The following is a 14998-nucleotide window of genomic DNA, read 5'->3' as shown; positions in this document are numbered from 1 at the left end:
TTACTCATTCAGCAAATATTGGCTGCGTGCCTGCTTTTGCCAAGTTCTGAGCTGGGTGCTGGGCATGGAAGGGCCTGAAGAGGCTGCAACACCCATAAACATTCCAAAATTTATTTAACAAACATGTATTAAGCACCTGTGCAATGAACAAAACAGTCAAAACCCCTGAGTGTGGGCCCTAGCCGGTCTGGCTCAGTGGATAGAGTGTGGGCCTGTGGAACTGAAGGATCCTGGGTTTGATTCAAATCAAGGGTGATTGCCTTGGTTGCAAGTTCCTCCCAGGCTGGGGCCCTGGTGGGAGTTCATGCAGGAGGCAACCAATCAATGAGTTTCTCTCACATTGATGTTTCTCTCTGTCTTCCCCTCTCTCTTCTACTCTCCCTAAATATCAATGGAAAAATATCCTTGGGCCTCTCTCGGGTCTTCGTTTCCAAGATGACCAAGAAAAGGAGGAATAACGGTCATGCCAAAAAAGGCCGAGGCCATGTGCAGCCTATTTGTTGCACCAACTGCGCCCGGTGCGTGCCCAAGGACAAGGCCATTAAGAAGTTTGTCAGCCAAAACCGGTTTGGCTCAGTGATAGAGCGTCGGTCTGCGGACTGAAGGGTCCCGGGTTCAATTCCAGTCAAGGGCATGTACCTTGGTTGCGGGCACATCCCCAGTAGGGGGTGTGCAGGAGGCAGCTGATCGATGTTTCTCTCTCATCGACGTTTCTAGCTCTCTATCCCTCTCTCCTCTTCTCTGTAAAAAAATCAATAAAATATATATTTTTTTTAAAAAGAAGAAGTTTGTCATTCAAAACATAGTGGAGGCCGTGGCCGTCAGGGACATCTCCGAAGCCAGTGTCTTCAACGCCTATGTGCTTCCCAAGCTGTATGTGAAGCTGCATTACTGTGTGAGCAGTGCCATTCACAGCACGCGAGTCAGGAACCCTTCTCGTGAAGCCCGGAAGGACTGAACACCCCCACCCCGATTTAGACCTGCAGGTGCTGCCCCACGACCTCCACCAAAGCCCATGTAAGGAGCTAAGACTTTAAAGAGTGAAGAGAAGTTCTCTGGGGGAAAATAAATGGAAGTTGTATTTCAAATATATATATATCTCCATCCTTGGGTGAGGATTAAAAACAAACAAAAATCCTGAGCATGGGGAAGGGCCAACAGTCAACATGAAGACAAGGTTTGCACTAGCCGTGAGCTCTGAGGAGACAGCAGGGAGGGCGTGGGGCCACTGGGAAGGGCACTTTGAATAGAGACTGGAGTGGTGACTCAAGTGGGGAAGAGCATCCAGATGGAAAGAACACCCAGCGCCAAAAGAAGGGCCAGGTCATGCAAGGTCTCGTGGATTTTTATCCTGAGGGACATAAGAGCCATGGTGGGCGGTTGGCAGAGCAGGGACGTGTGGACTAGGTGCTCTCTGGCACTTTACCATGGCTACCGGGAGGACAGTCTATAGGATAGAGAACCAAACCTGACTCAGGTGTTCACGGCAGCCCTCTAGTGACTGCAGAAAGAACAGACCCCTGAAGGTATGAATAGACCAGGGCAGAGGGGATGACGCACGTCCGGGAGGGATGGTGAGGGTCCCAGAGGAGGTGTTATTATGAACAGTGCTAAGTCCTGGGAAGACAAAAAACAAGCGTCAGGAAGAGAATGGGGTCCAGCCGGTGTTGCTCAGTGGTTGAGCATCGACACATGAACCAAGAGGTTATTGGTTGGATTCAGGTTAGAGCACATGCCAGCATTACATGCTGAATCCCCAGTAGGGTGTCATGCAGGAGGCAGCTGATGGATGTTTCTCTCTCATTGATGTTTCCATCTCTTCACCTCTTTCCCTTCCTCTCTCTCTGAAACCAATAAAAACACATAACTAAAAAGGAGTGCTATTTTGGCAGGGATAGTGAGGACAGGCTTCTGTGAGCAGGTTCCATGCATCTGTGAAAGGACATCTGGGCAAGGCATGAGGCACAGCCCATGCAAAGGCTGGGAAGTGGAACAAGTTGGGAGAGTCTGGAGAGCTGCAGAGAGGTGGGCAGGCAGGGCTTCATGGGCCACAATGGACTCTGGGCTTTATTCCGGGGCCTGGGGAAGTCAAGGGAGAATGACTTCTGCATTTTTTTCAAATTGACGTCTGTCTTGGTGGGAGATGGTGGAGGCCTGGCCAAGGTGATAACAGTGGGGGCCTTGGGAAGTGGCTGGATCCAGGACATGTTCTGAAGGCAGCTAACATCAGAAAGGAAGGGAACTTCCTGAAATGGTGGAGATGGGGTGGGGCAGGTTTGGGGCAAGTGGGCTGCAGCCCAGGGTAGTGAGACCAGAGGGGCAGATTGGAAAGAAACTGACACAAAGGTGGGAATTTGGCCAGAAAGTTTGAAGGCAGAGCCTGGGCCATAGGACAGGAGAGAGTTCCTGTGGTGAGACCAGGTTATAAGGCTCCTCCCAACCCCCTAGACTCCATAGTAATGCTCCTGGACCAGAGTGCCATTTGGCAGCTGGGGCATGCATCTCAGTCTGAATAGATACCCTATTCACTTCACTTATAATGGTGTCAAGGGAGGCTTCAAACTGATCCTGGTCTTTGGCATGGAACAAGGACTTCAAAAGCATGACAGAGCAAAAACCAGTTTGGCTCAGTGGATAGAGCATCGGTCTGCGAACTGAAGGGTCCCAGGTTTGATTCCAGTCAAGGGCATGTACCTTGGTTGCAGGTATATACCCAGTAGGGGTTGTGCAGGAGGCAGCTGATCAATGTTTCTCTCATTGATGTTTCTAACTCTCTATCCCTCTGTCTTCCTCTCTGTAAAAAATTAATAAAATATATTAACAAAACAAAACAAAAAAGAGCATGACAGAATTAGCAGCCCTGATTGGTTTGGCTCAGTGGATAGAGCGTAAACCTGAGCACTGAAAGGTCCCAGGTTCCATTCTGGTCAAGGGCATGTACTTTGGTTGTGAGCACTTCCCCAGTAGGAGGTGTGCAGGAACCAGCTGATCGATGTTTCTCTCTCATTGATATTTCTTCGTTTTAAAAAAATATATTTTATTGATTTTTTACAGAGAGGAAGGGAGAGAGAGAGTTGGAAACATTGATGTGAGAGTCATCCATCAGCTGCCTCCTGCACACCCACGATGTGCCCGCAACCAAGGTACATGCTCTTGGATGGTATCAAACCCGGGACCCCTCAGTCTGCAGACCGACGCTCTATCCACTGAGCAAACCGGCCTCTGCTCTCATCGATATTTCTAACTCTCTATCCCTCTCCCTTTCTGTAAAAAATCAATAAAATATATTTTAAAAAAAGAATTAGCAAAGCACAGTGAGTTTACTAAAGTGATAGTACACACTCAAGAAATGAAAGTGGGTGACCTTGGAGAATGATACACACCGATAGAGTCTGGGGGAAAGGTTTTTGTTTTTGTTTGTTTGTTTGTTTTTAATATATTTTATTTATTTTTTTATTCAGAGAGGAAGGGAGAGGGATAGAGAGTTAGAAACATCAATGAGGGAAAACATCGATCAGCTGCCTCCTGCACACTCCCTACTGGGATGTGCCCGAAACCAAGGTACATGACCTTGACTGGAATCGAACCCAAGGCCTTCTAGTCTGCAGGCTCACATTCTATCCACTGAACCAAACCAGTCAGGGTGGGTTTTTGTTTTTTAATTTTTAAAATTTTTATTGATTTCAGAGAGGAAAGGAGAGGGAAAGAAAGATAGAAACATCAATGAGAGAAAATCATGGATTGGCTGCCTCCTACACGCCTCCTACTGGGGATGGAGCCCGAAACCCAGGCATGTGCCCTGACCAGGGAATTGGACTCAGGACTCTTCAGTCTACAGGCTGAGCTCTATCCACTGAGCCAAACCGACTAGAGCTGGGTGAAAGGTTTTTATCAAACCAGGTCAAGTGGTATAGGGTGGTCCTCTGCTTTTGACGCTGGTGGGGTGACTATATACACTGCTTGTTCCATGCTCCTCCTTTCCAGACAGCGATATTTTTTGGTCCTCTCAATTACAGAAAATTGAGAAAGGGGAAGTGGAGAACAGGTGTTCAGTGAAGGTCATATCTGTGATGTTCCAGACAAGATAGAGAAGGGGGAGAGCTTGAGGGGAGAGCTTGAGGCCTTGGCTCCTTATTTTAACTTTACTGCCTCTAGTTTCTAGTCTGAAGCCTATGCAGTCTCAGGCGGCCCTCCACAAGAGAATTTTAAAGCATTCTATATGCTTAATAGGCTGCTAGCCTGTGACTGGGGTCAGGGGATGGGGAGAGGGTGGACAAGATAACAGGGGATGATCTTGTGTGGACAATTGAGGGCAGAAACAATACTAGTCATGTGGTAGAGGTTCATTATCTGTACACTAGAAGCTCAGTGCATGAAAATCATGCACTCAAGGATGTCCCTTAGCCCTGCCTGCGCCCTCTCTCAGTCTGGAAGCCCTTGGGGGATGTCAGGTCCTGTTACCACCGCTGAGCTAGCAGGACAGGCTAGGTCAGCACACTGACCACAGGAGGAGGGAGGGCAGACGCTCAATGCACAGGCATGGAAACATGGAACAGACTAATGAATCTCAAGGCGTAGGGGGGAGAAGGGAGTGTGGGAAGAGATTAACCAAAGGTCTTATATGCATACTAGATGCCCCGTGCATGGATTCATGCACCAGTGGGTCCCTCAGCCTGGCCTGCAGGGATCGGGTGGACACCAGCTCTCCTACATCCCCTGAGGGGTCTTAGATTGGGACAGGGCAAAGGCCAGGCTAAGGGACCCCACTGGTGCACGGATCAGTGGATTGGGCCTCTAGTGCTTTCATAATCATGAATTTTTAGCCAACTGTTGGATTTAATTGCAATTCTTCCCCTAAGTGACTTTGGGCAGGTGATTGGGCTTTTCTGACCCTTGGATCTTTGTCTGTGAGATGGGGACAGCAGGGTGTAGGTGCAGTCAAGGAGCAAGGAATGGGATATGAAGCTGACGGTGGGGGGGCGGGCGTGGCCTGTACCCACAGCTCACCCAAAGCGCTTCCAGCGCTTCCCAAAGGAGACTGAACAAGGAAGCCACAGACGCGCCTGCGCCTCGTGGTGTCTATTCCGAAGCGCAGCAGCGCAAGCACGCACGTACGCGCAAGCACGTGGCTCGGCCCGCGCGCGTTCCCCACATGGGGTGAGGCCGACAACTAAGCGCAGGACTTCACTTCCCAGCATGCCCCGCGGCGACATTGGCAGCCACCAAGAAGAAAGCTCGACGCGGCCTTTGAGCTGCGTCAGCCTTGCTGCACGCTGGAACGCCTGCACGCACACAGCACGCACGCGGGCGCACCCCTGGCCCCGCCCCCTGACGCTCTATGCGGGAGCGCGCCCGGTCGTGTGCAGGGCGGCGGCGCGGGCGCGGGGGCGCGCGGTGACTGTTGGGTTGTCGCTGAGGGGAGGAGGCAGCGCGGCCGCCGCCGTTGCGCAGATCCGGGCCGCTGCTGTGGGGAGGGCGCCGGGGCCAGTGACCTTCCGGAGGCGGGAGCGAGCCAGGGGGCCCGGGACGCCGAGCGCCGCCGCCGCCGCCGCCATGAACAACTCGGGCGCCGACGAGATAGGGTGAGGACTCGCCAGGCGCTCAGCAGCGTCGGCCGGCCCCCTCCCAGACGCCGCCTGGCCCGTCAAGGTCACGCCGTGGGGCCGCAGTCCGGGATCCTGCCGCTTCCTAGCCCGGGGAGGGGGACCCCGAGTGGGAACTTGCGGGTTCTGAGGGTCCCCGCTGTTTCTTGGCCCAGGAGGACCCCGAACAGGAGCCTAGAGGGGCGGGAGGGGGGGTGCCCCGCCGCCGCCGCCGCGCCGGTTTCCCGCTGGGGGTACTTCCGAATGGGAACCTAGGCGGCACCGGCGGGGCCTGCTGCCGCCGTGCCCGAGTTTACCATGGGGTACCCCGAGCGTGAACCGGGAGGGTCTGAGGCTCCCCGTCTACCGCCATGCCTGGATTTCCCGCTGGGAGACTCCAAACCGGAATCTGTAGGTTCCTGGGTGCCCAGACGCCCCTGTGCCGGTGTTTCCCCCGGAGTACCGGAACAAGAACCTGCAGGGTTTCGTGGCGCCCCCAGTCCGCGCACAAACTTGGTGGGTCAGCGCACGTGGCGGGCCCGACCGGGGCTCCAGTTCTGCTGCCGCCCAACTTCTCCCATCAGAGACTTGGGCGGCATCGCACCCTTTCCGCTCTTATCTCCCGCAAATGCTAAGAACAAGGAAGGGTCATAAACAGAGGACCCTCGGACCAAGGTCACGGGGATCCGTCAGCGCAACCATCGCGTCTGTAACTTGTTTTTATGTAGATGGAACCCCTTTTCGCTCAGCCCCCCACCGAAACTCTCCTTGGTTGTATTTAAAAAAATTTTTTTTTAAAAAGGAAAACCCGGACGGGTGGGCAGAAAGCCTTGATTCTGAGGTCTTCCTTTTGGCACTGCTATCAGAGCAGGTTTATTACAGCTAAGTTCCCCTTAATTATAACCTTGCCTAATGCTGCACAAGATGAGATCCAAGAAGCTATCCCAACGGAGCTAGAAAATGCGGTTCTGCCCTAGTGGAGGGAATTGCTCCAGTTTTCTATGCAGATACCAGCTCCCACTGCACCAGCATAATTTTACAATTAGATTCTTCTCTGAAGAAGATGGCAAAACAGTGTGTGCTGCTTTCCCCTGGCCATGTGTATATTTCTTAGTGCCCAGAGCTTTGAATAGATGTGATGTTTACAAAGTAATTGATTTGGTGAGTCAGTCATTGTTTGCTGGTGGGAGGCTGGCATCACCAGGCCCTCATCTAACTCCAGCCACTGGGAACACCTTGGATGTAAAATGCATTTTGTGGGCTCCCCACTCCCCAAAACCTCATGCTGTTTACTGGACCGGGAGGAAAGTACTTAGCTCACAGCTGTGTGTGTGTGTGTGTGTGTGTGTGTGTGTGTGTGTTTGAACTCTGCCAGGCACTAGAAGACTGTGTTCTGTAAATGAAAAGTTGCAGCACTTGTAACAGGAAACTAGGCGGTGGGGAGAGAGTTAACAGGTTTACCATATCCACACCCACACCCACATGCACATGTCTTTCCAGAGTATAGGGGACTTCAAGCCTGGGCTGCCTTTCTTTCTCACCTGGAGAGCAGAGATGGTTAGGAAAGGAAGGGGTCTGGAGATCATGAGGGCTGTCCCTCAAGTATGCCCGTGAGGAGACAGGGAAGCCAGGCATTTTACCCCTGCAACTTGTCCCAACCCTTCGGTCCCAGCCTGGGTCTGGACTTTCCAAACCTTCAGGCAGCTTGTGAACCGGGATTCAGACTAGGGCCTGCTTGGCCATGTTTGCCTCCCACTCTGGTGAATCTACCCAACAGCCTGAGTTTTAAAGTTGTAAATCACAGGTGTCCCAGAAACGTTTATTGTTTTGCAAGTAAAAATCTGTTGCCAAAAAGTACTAACAAGTTTCTATTTTACATAGGAACCTTGTTTTCGTCGGATGGGGCATCCCAGGTCCATTTTGACCTCCTTGCTATGTAACTGTACTAACCAGGCTCCTTGGCAATGGCCCCTCTTGCAATTTCCTGTGAGGGGACCATGGCTGCCACTTTAAAGTGGTTACCATGTGGGAGGTTGTGCTCAGATCCAAGTGAGGGCAGACATTATCAGGATATGGCAGGTCTGAATGATATCTGTAACAGCCACCCTCACCTCCGACCTCCTTTGCTTTGGTGTCTGGTCACCACTCCAGTAGCTCCCTAGGGAGTACTTGACAGGTGGGAGGGGCCACTCCCTTTCCTTAACCGGACCCACATGTGTGAGTACACTGGAGGCCTCAGGAAATGTGTGGATGCCTGGGGCACCTTTCCTTCCTGGTCTGGACTGAATTTGTCTCTGAAGAGCTGCTCTAGTTCTTGACTACCTGAGCTGGCTACCTCAGAAGTCAGCAGGAAATCTGATGGGAGAATGGAAGTTGGTTGAGACCACTGCCTTTACTTAATGTTTTTAGAGTCCTGATTGTCACAGTCAGCTAGAGCAGAGCAAGGGCTAGGTCTTGAGGATAGAAGTTTGACAGGAATAGTGGGTGTCACCTGTGGTCACCTCTGGCCCTGTGAAGCTGATGTACGGATGGCCAAATGTCCACTCTTCTGAGGAATTCCTTGCAGTGGCAGGCACTTATATTCCTGGGGATCTTGCTGAGCAGACAGGGCTGAGGTCCTCCTTCCCCTGCCACAACCTTGGAAAGTCAACTTAAAGAAAGGTCCTTTGATTCAGATTCTCCCTGGGGTCTGTGGGTGTACATCTGAGTGTGCCTGCCGGGTGCTGGGGGAGTGCTCTCTACCTTTACAGATAGAGGCATCCAGAGGCACTTTGTTCCATCCAGCCAAACTGTGTCAGGAACTGGAGAAAAGTGAGGAAGATTTTATCTGGCACACGTGGTCCTATTTGCATAACTGGGGACTGGTGAGGCGGGGACACCTACATGTCATTGAGGGCAGAGTTGCAAGGAAAGGAAGGACGCTGCATTGGGATCACTTTAAGGAAAGACTGGGGATGTGGGGTGAGCCCACGGTTGCTCACCCAGAGAGGCTGCAAATGGTCTGCAGCCTGACACTGGCTGAGTGATGGCATGTGGAGTGGTCCCAAGGCAGAGTGCTTGAGTCCTGCCTGGTGTTTCTGGAATATTTTGTTGGAGAGACTTTGGAAGTAGGATACCCCTGAGTTGAGGCCTGGGAAGATGGGGACCAGGAGCAGTGGATTATACTTATAAATGCCTGTTTGGGCTGATGTGGGAGAGTCATTGTTTGGTTTGCTTCAGAGAGGTCATGATTTGGGGAGGACATTGGTCCTGTATGGAATAGGGCAGTGGAGGGGCTCCTCTTACTGTTCAGCATAGTCTTGAGGTTTTCTCGTGTCACACAGCCCCCATAGTAATCTGGGAGGGGGTGCTCTTCCCTGCTGGCAGGAAAGAAGCCTGAGTGTAGAGGGCAAGGGCTGGCATAGGGTGAGCTTTGGAGTAAGGCCCATGGGCCAGGGCTGCCTGCCTCCTGCAGGAAAACTAAGACAGACTTAAGGAGTCCTAATGTGTCCCCACTAGAGACCAGAAAGGTGCAAACATAGGCTCTGGGTTGGATGCTTTCTAAGAAGAAGTGGTCAATTGCCCAACAACTGACTGGTCCAGGCCCTCTGCCTCTGCCCCTGCCCCCTGCTGCCTGTAGGTGGCTTTCTTACTAAGCGGGATGGAATTTTCCGAAGCCTGCCAATATGCTTCCAGGGCAGAGCCCACAGTGGTCAGTCCCAGCCAGGAGGAGCCACTGAAGACTGACTTCCTGGTGCGAAAACTACAAGGCTGCCCTGAAGTCCACAGAGCAAGAGCAGGGTAGTCATCCAAAAACATTCAGGATCCTCAGTCACTTGTGCAGAGCCCCTTCTAGGAGGAAGTCACCAGCCCCCTCTTGAGGTGTAGGCCCTCAGAGTGAATGTGCTGATCATAGACAACCTCTCTCAGGTCACCCAGCTGCTGGTGGTGTCTGCTTCCCTCTTGGGAACTAGACCTTTTTTCTGGGAAGGCCTGATAGAGCCAGGAAGTTTGCATGTGGGTTTGGGGAGTCCACGGTCTATGGGGCCCTGACATCCAGTTTCAGCTGAGTAATGATACCCTTCAGAGCAGGGAAGGGCTGCAGAAGGGGAGCTGGCATGGTTGGCTAATCTCTTAATCTGCAGAGTCCCATGTGTACAGGCCCATCTACTCCTGAGAGTCACATGGTGCCAAGTGAGTTTGTCTGAGTTGCCCCCAGACAGCCGGTGGGTTGAACAGGGTTCCCACTGGTGCCAGGACTGCATGTCAGTGTTGATGAGGGATGGTCATGCTTCCTGGGCAGGGGGGAACTATGTCTGGGCTCATCCTGTGGGGACCTTACTCTCTAGGGTGCTGGGTCGCCTGCTTCTCACTTGCCCTGTAAGGTGGGCACCCAGAGCCCTTTTTATTTTATTGATTATAAAAACTGAGGCTCAGAGGTTGGTGCTTTGTGCTGGGGCTCTAGAAAGGTCCCTGTCACCACAGTCAGCTGGCCTCCCAGGACCTTCTGGAGCCTTCCGTGTGCAGACCACAAGAGTGTGCCCTCAGAGCAGGAGGAAAGGAAGTGGAAACACTCAAAATGCTCAGCACAGCGCTGCCCCACATGGAGGCTTGCCGTGTTCTTTCCTCGGCATAAGCGGATGGTCATCTAAGAGGCACCTCTTACTGAGTTTCTCAGATAGCCTACGTGATGTGACGGGATGGTTGAGTAAATCCTGGCATTTACTCAATAATGAGAATTTTCTAATTTATAATCTCATAACTTGAGATTTACAGAATGGTTACAGATTAATAACGAAAGTTCCCAATATTCTTTATACAGCTAGATTCTCCATGGGCTAACATTCTGCCCCATTGTGAAGTATTCAAAAGGAAGTGGTACCGTGATGCCCCTTTGTGTAGACCTGTTCACGTGTTTCATTTCCAAGAACAGAGATATTCTCTTAAGTGCACACAGCACAGTGATAAAATTGGAAAGCACAGTATTGATGTTATGTTATTATCCATCCACAGAGCAGATGCAAATTCTGTGAGTTGTGTGGGTGATGGCATTTCTAGTTTTTTCCCCTTAATGCCTAAGTTTGAAATTTAAGTGAAGGCTGGAACCTGGACTGGTCTGGCAGGTTCCTCCTCTACTGGTGGGCAGTGGAGGTTGGGGTTCTTGGATGTGCAACAGTTTATTACTTTACTGTTTTGGTGGATGCAATGCTAAATAGAAGCTGGTGTTCTCTAAGTGAACTGGGTTGTTTTTGTTTTTAATTTTTGCGATCTCTTTCCTGTATGAAGCTACTTTTTCACAGCAAACCTTTGGCTGTTTTGTTTCAAAGGACTGGGCAAACAGGCAGTTAGCAGTGCTAGCCAGCCTCTGGCCCTTGTCATTCGAGTCCTTGTGCCCCTACTGGGCTCCAGGCCTCAAGGGGTTGGGCATGCTGAGTGAAGCTGGGCCTGAGTCACAGCTTGCTTTGGGCAGTGTCTGGACAGCCCTTGGGGAGTGGGGCACAGATGGAGGCACTCACCCTGCACCCCCAATTGTTGGAAGGCAGGTGGCCTGCGACATGGTTTTAAGTTAATGAGGTCTAAATATGAGCCTTGCTGCTGCTTGGTCAGCATGTTCCCTGAAACCTGTTTTTACCAAGCACCCTTCCTAAGGTGCTGGAAGCACATCTATGGCCAGATGCATCCTGAATCCCCTTCTAGCCCTCCCCAACTAGGGACCGGTGGTGGCCTATTTGTTAGCATTTTGAGGATGGTAGTGGGTACCTGTCTGGTTATGGGAAATTCTCACACACTAAATATTAATTGTCCTTCCTTAGAGGAAAGGCAGAGTGGAAGAAGCCTTACAGGCCTGCTGTCACAGGCATTTTGCCAGAGACTGGCACACTGAGGCTTGAGTCACCAGATGGAGCAGAGGTGACAGGTGTGCCTGTTACCTTGAGGGTTCTGTTAGGAGGAGGGCAAAGCTCCCTGTCAGATGATTCTCTTGGTTGCTCAGGAGGCAGTAGTGATATTAGCCTTGCAGGGTCCTTGTGTCTCAGGTGGAAACTGGGCCTGGGCCCCCTGCCAGCATCTGAAGACCCGCCATTTAGTGTTTAGGTCCAGCTCCGAGGATGAAAGTGGTAGCGTCTCCTTTTCCTGGTGAAACAAGAATGATGGAGAGCTGCCACCACTGCTGATGGACCCCTCTCTCCCTGCCTCCTCTGTCATAGCTGTGTCCAGGGCTTTGGGAGGCTAGAATGATACAGAGGGATGCTGAGGGTGAGGAAGGTGAGCATAGTCCCTTGTGAAAGCTAGAACAGCTGCAACACTTTGGTTCACTCCAGGTCCAGCCAGTTGGAGGGCTGTGTGAGAGGTGGAAAAGGCAGGCACTGCCACAGCCCTCCCTTTTTGATCCTATGGGTGTGGAGCCCTCCCTGAGGGTAGTAGGGGGGCTCTGGTTTCTGAACCTGCTGAGGGCTGTGCAGACACAAGGCAGGTAGGCTACAGGGACAGTGTGGGGTTCCTCCTGAAAGTTCTAGTATGAATGTTTGAAAATACAACCCAGTCTATCCTGGAGTGGGGAAATGTGGGCTAGGACTCCAGTGCTGGGTCTGGAGCTCTGGGAATCTTTCTAATGATTTATGGGTCCTGGCTCATGATCACATGGTGGGTGTCTGAGGCTTTGCCCTACTCCTGCTGTCATTCTGGTTTGTCCTCTGTGATCTTAGATCTTAATTGCAAATAAATAATATTTCAAAAGTGTTAGAGGAGGGACTTGCTGTGGTTGTTGTCCATGTGCATGTACAACTCTGGACATATTGTCTTTACTACATTATAACACTCACCCTGCCGTGTTGTCAAGTCTTAGAATCATTTTTCATATCTGTAATCAGTGAGGCCAGGTGATGACCATGGCCATGACCGTGACAATGTAAGCATGTTTGTGTGAACTCCTTCTGTGGTGTGGATTACTGTCTTGGGATGGATCAGATGGGCAGCATCTTTAAGGCAAGAGCCATTTGACCCTAAATGTTTTCTTGTTGAATTGCAGGAAGCTCTTCGTGGGCGGTCTTGACTGGAGCACCACCCAAGGTAGGTGCCATGGCTGAATGCCAGGCGTTGCAGGCAGGCTGACCTTGGTCTTCAAGTTGTGTTGTGAATTCGTCTCTTGCTACTACCTCAGGTTTCTTTAATTCTTCATTGATTTATTGTTTTGATTTCTGGGATAAAAGGGCGTTTGATTGAACATTAGCAGGGGGCAGGGGAATGCAATATTGGCTTTGAAAAGGTTAATTTTGTCCTGATGTTTCACAGCAGAATTGAGGGAGAAATTAGACTGCAGCTTCCTAGCTCAAGGCCGAGGTAGGTTCTGGAGGTCGGAGGACTATTAGCATGCAAAGTTCAGTTGGTAAGGCTTTGCCCATGGTCACTGAGTTCAGAGGTAGCAGGAAGAAGCTGGTTGTCAAGTGGCCTTCATTCTGAATGCCTTTGTCAAAACCATACTCAGTTGCAGTATTTCTAGTTTATAAGAAGACATGATGTACTCCACATGTCTTCTTCCACATGTGTTTCCTATCCTTTATCCTCCTCCTCTGCCCCCAAACTAGTTGATGAGTCAGTTTAAAAGTGGCTAGTTGTGCCTAATCCAGTTTGGCTCAGTGGATAGAGCATCGACCTGCGGACTGAAGGGTCCCAGGTTCGATTCTGGTCGAGGGCATGTACTGTGGTTGCTGGTGCGTCCCCAATGGGGAGTGTGCAGGGGGCAGCTGGTCGATGTTTCTGGCTCTCTGTCCCTCTCCCTTTCTCTCTATAAAAAAAAAAAAAAATCAATAAAATATATTAAAAAATAAAATAAAATAAAAGTGGCTAGTTGTTGCCCTGACCGGTTTGGCTCAGTGGATGGAGCCTTGGCCTGTGGACTAAAAGGGTCCCAGGTTTGATTCCAGTCAAGAGCATGTACCTTGGTTGTAGGCACATCCCCAGTAGGGGGTGTGCAAGAGGCAGCTGATGGATGTTTCTCTCCCATCAATGTTTCTGACTCTCTGTCCCTCTCCCTTCCTCTATAAAAATCAATAAAATATATTTAAATAAATAAATAAAAGTGGCTAGTTGGTTCAGCTGGTGTGGCTCAGTGGTTGAGCATTGACTTATGAACCGTGATGTCACAGTGTGATTCCTGATCAGGGCACATATCCTGGTTGCAGATTCAACCTGTGGGGGTGTGCAGGAGTTAGCTGATCAGTGATTCTCTTGGCATCATTGATGTTTCTCTCCCCTCTCCCTCTCCAAAATCAATAAAAATATATATGTACTTTAAAAGTGGCTAGTTGTAGGCGATGGGCTAGAAGGGGTCAATGGGGAGAAAAGGGAATGTGTAATACTTTGAACAATAAAGATTTTAAAAATAATAAAATAAAAAGTCAAGTAAAATGAGATTTGAAAAACGGCTAGTTACTTTCCAGGCTAGTCTGATGAATAAAAAAAGAGCAGCAATTGCACATGTGTGGGTATGTATGTTTGCATGCCAGCCGTGATGCTGTGCTTAACGCTCTGGTGTGTGTCTCTGTTTCTGTCCTAATCTCTGAGCAGAGACTCTTCGCAGCTACTTCTCCCAGTATGGAGAAGTTGTGGACTGTGTGATCATGAAAGATAAGACAACCAACCAGTCTCGAGGCTTCGGGTTTGTCAAGTTTAAGGACCCAAACTGTGTGGGCACAGTGCTGGCCAGCAGACCACACACACTGGATGGTCGAAATGTAAGTCCTGCTGCAGCTGAGGTCCTTGCCCCTTTCTTTGTCATTTATCCTTCAGCTCACTGGGTTCCTTCAGCTTTTGTAGATGTTTATGTTAAAGACTCTTTTCTATGGGGTTGATCTAAAAGGACTAAGGCTCACCCTAGCCAGTTTGGCTCAGCGGATAGAGCACCAGACTTCGGACTGAAGGGTCCAAGGTTCAATTCCAGTCAAGGGCAAATGCCTGGGTTGCGGGCTCGATTCCCAGTGTGGGGCTTGCAGGAGGCAGCTGATCAATGATTCTTTTTCATCATTGATGTTTCTATCTCTTGCTCCCTCTCGCTAATCAATAAAAATATATTTAAAAAAATAAAAGGATTAAGGCTCTATTCAGACTGGAGGTAGGGTATGGATATGGACATGGTGTGAATTGATTTGTTGCAAGTGCTAGTGTGCTGTGCTATTGGCTGCTGTTGTTGACACCTTCTTTTCTAGAGAAAAGAACCTCATATTTACAACTGGCTCATTTGAAACTTCCTACAGATCGACCCAAAGCCATGTACACCTCGGGGAATGCAGCCAGAGAGGACGCGGCCAAAAGAAGGCTGGGTAAGGGGCTGGGTGGGCAACCCTGCATGTTCAAAAGCCAGTTTAAAGGACATATGTGTCTTTGTTGTTTGTTTCTTTGTTTTCAATTACAATTTACATTCAATATTATTCTATATTAAT

The 14998-nt window shown here is 50.3% G+C and overlaps 1 protein-coding gene and 1 long non-coding RNA gene across 10 annotated transcripts in view; both read left to right on the top strand.

Moving 5' to 3' along the window:
• The first annotated feature begins 413 nt into the window (after positions 1 to 413).
• On the top strand, positions 414 to 1088 carry LOC118711802. The gene is made up of 2 exons (XR_004985836.1): positions 414 to 548; positions 788 to 1088. It is a non-coding gene; the product is annotated as an uncharacterized LOC118711802 (long non-coding RNA).
• Positions 1089 to 5200: 4112 nt separating this feature from the next.
• Positions 5201 to 14998, top strand: part of DAZAP1 (DAZ associated protein 1) — a 24032-nt gene continuing 14234 nt past the window's right edge. For 3 of the 9 annotated variants that reach the window (XM_036425131.2, XM_036425129.2, XM_036425136.2), the window contains exons 1-4: positions 5366 to 5582; positions 12589 to 12629; positions 14127 to 14293; positions 14813 to 14878. In XM_036425131.2, the coding sequence (XP_036281024.1) occupies positions 5554 to 5582; positions 12589 to 12629; positions 14127 to 14293; positions 14813 to 14878 (303 nt within the window). In that variant the 5' untranslated portion in view covers positions 5366 to 5553. Of the gene's footprint in view, positions 5650 to 12588; positions 12721 to 14126; positions 14294 to 14812; positions 14879 to 14998 lie in introns of those variants that run through there. The other 6 variants (XM_036425133.2, XM_036425132.2, XM_036425134.2 and 3 more) reach the window with 6 other exon arrangements.

Source organism: Pipistrellus kuhlii, unplaced genomic scaffold (genome assembly GCF_014108245.1).
Source record: "Pipistrellus kuhlii isolate mPipKuh1 unplaced genomic scaffold, mPipKuh1.p scaffold_m20_p_8, whole genome shotgun sequence".
In the NCBI taxonomy this organism is placed as follows: Eukaryota; Metazoa; Chordata; class Mammalia; order Chiroptera; family Vespertilionidae; genus Pipistrellus; species Pipistrellus kuhlii.
The sequence above is the reverse complement of the archived record's forward strand: the minus strand, read 5'-3'. Positions and strand labels throughout refer to the sequence as shown.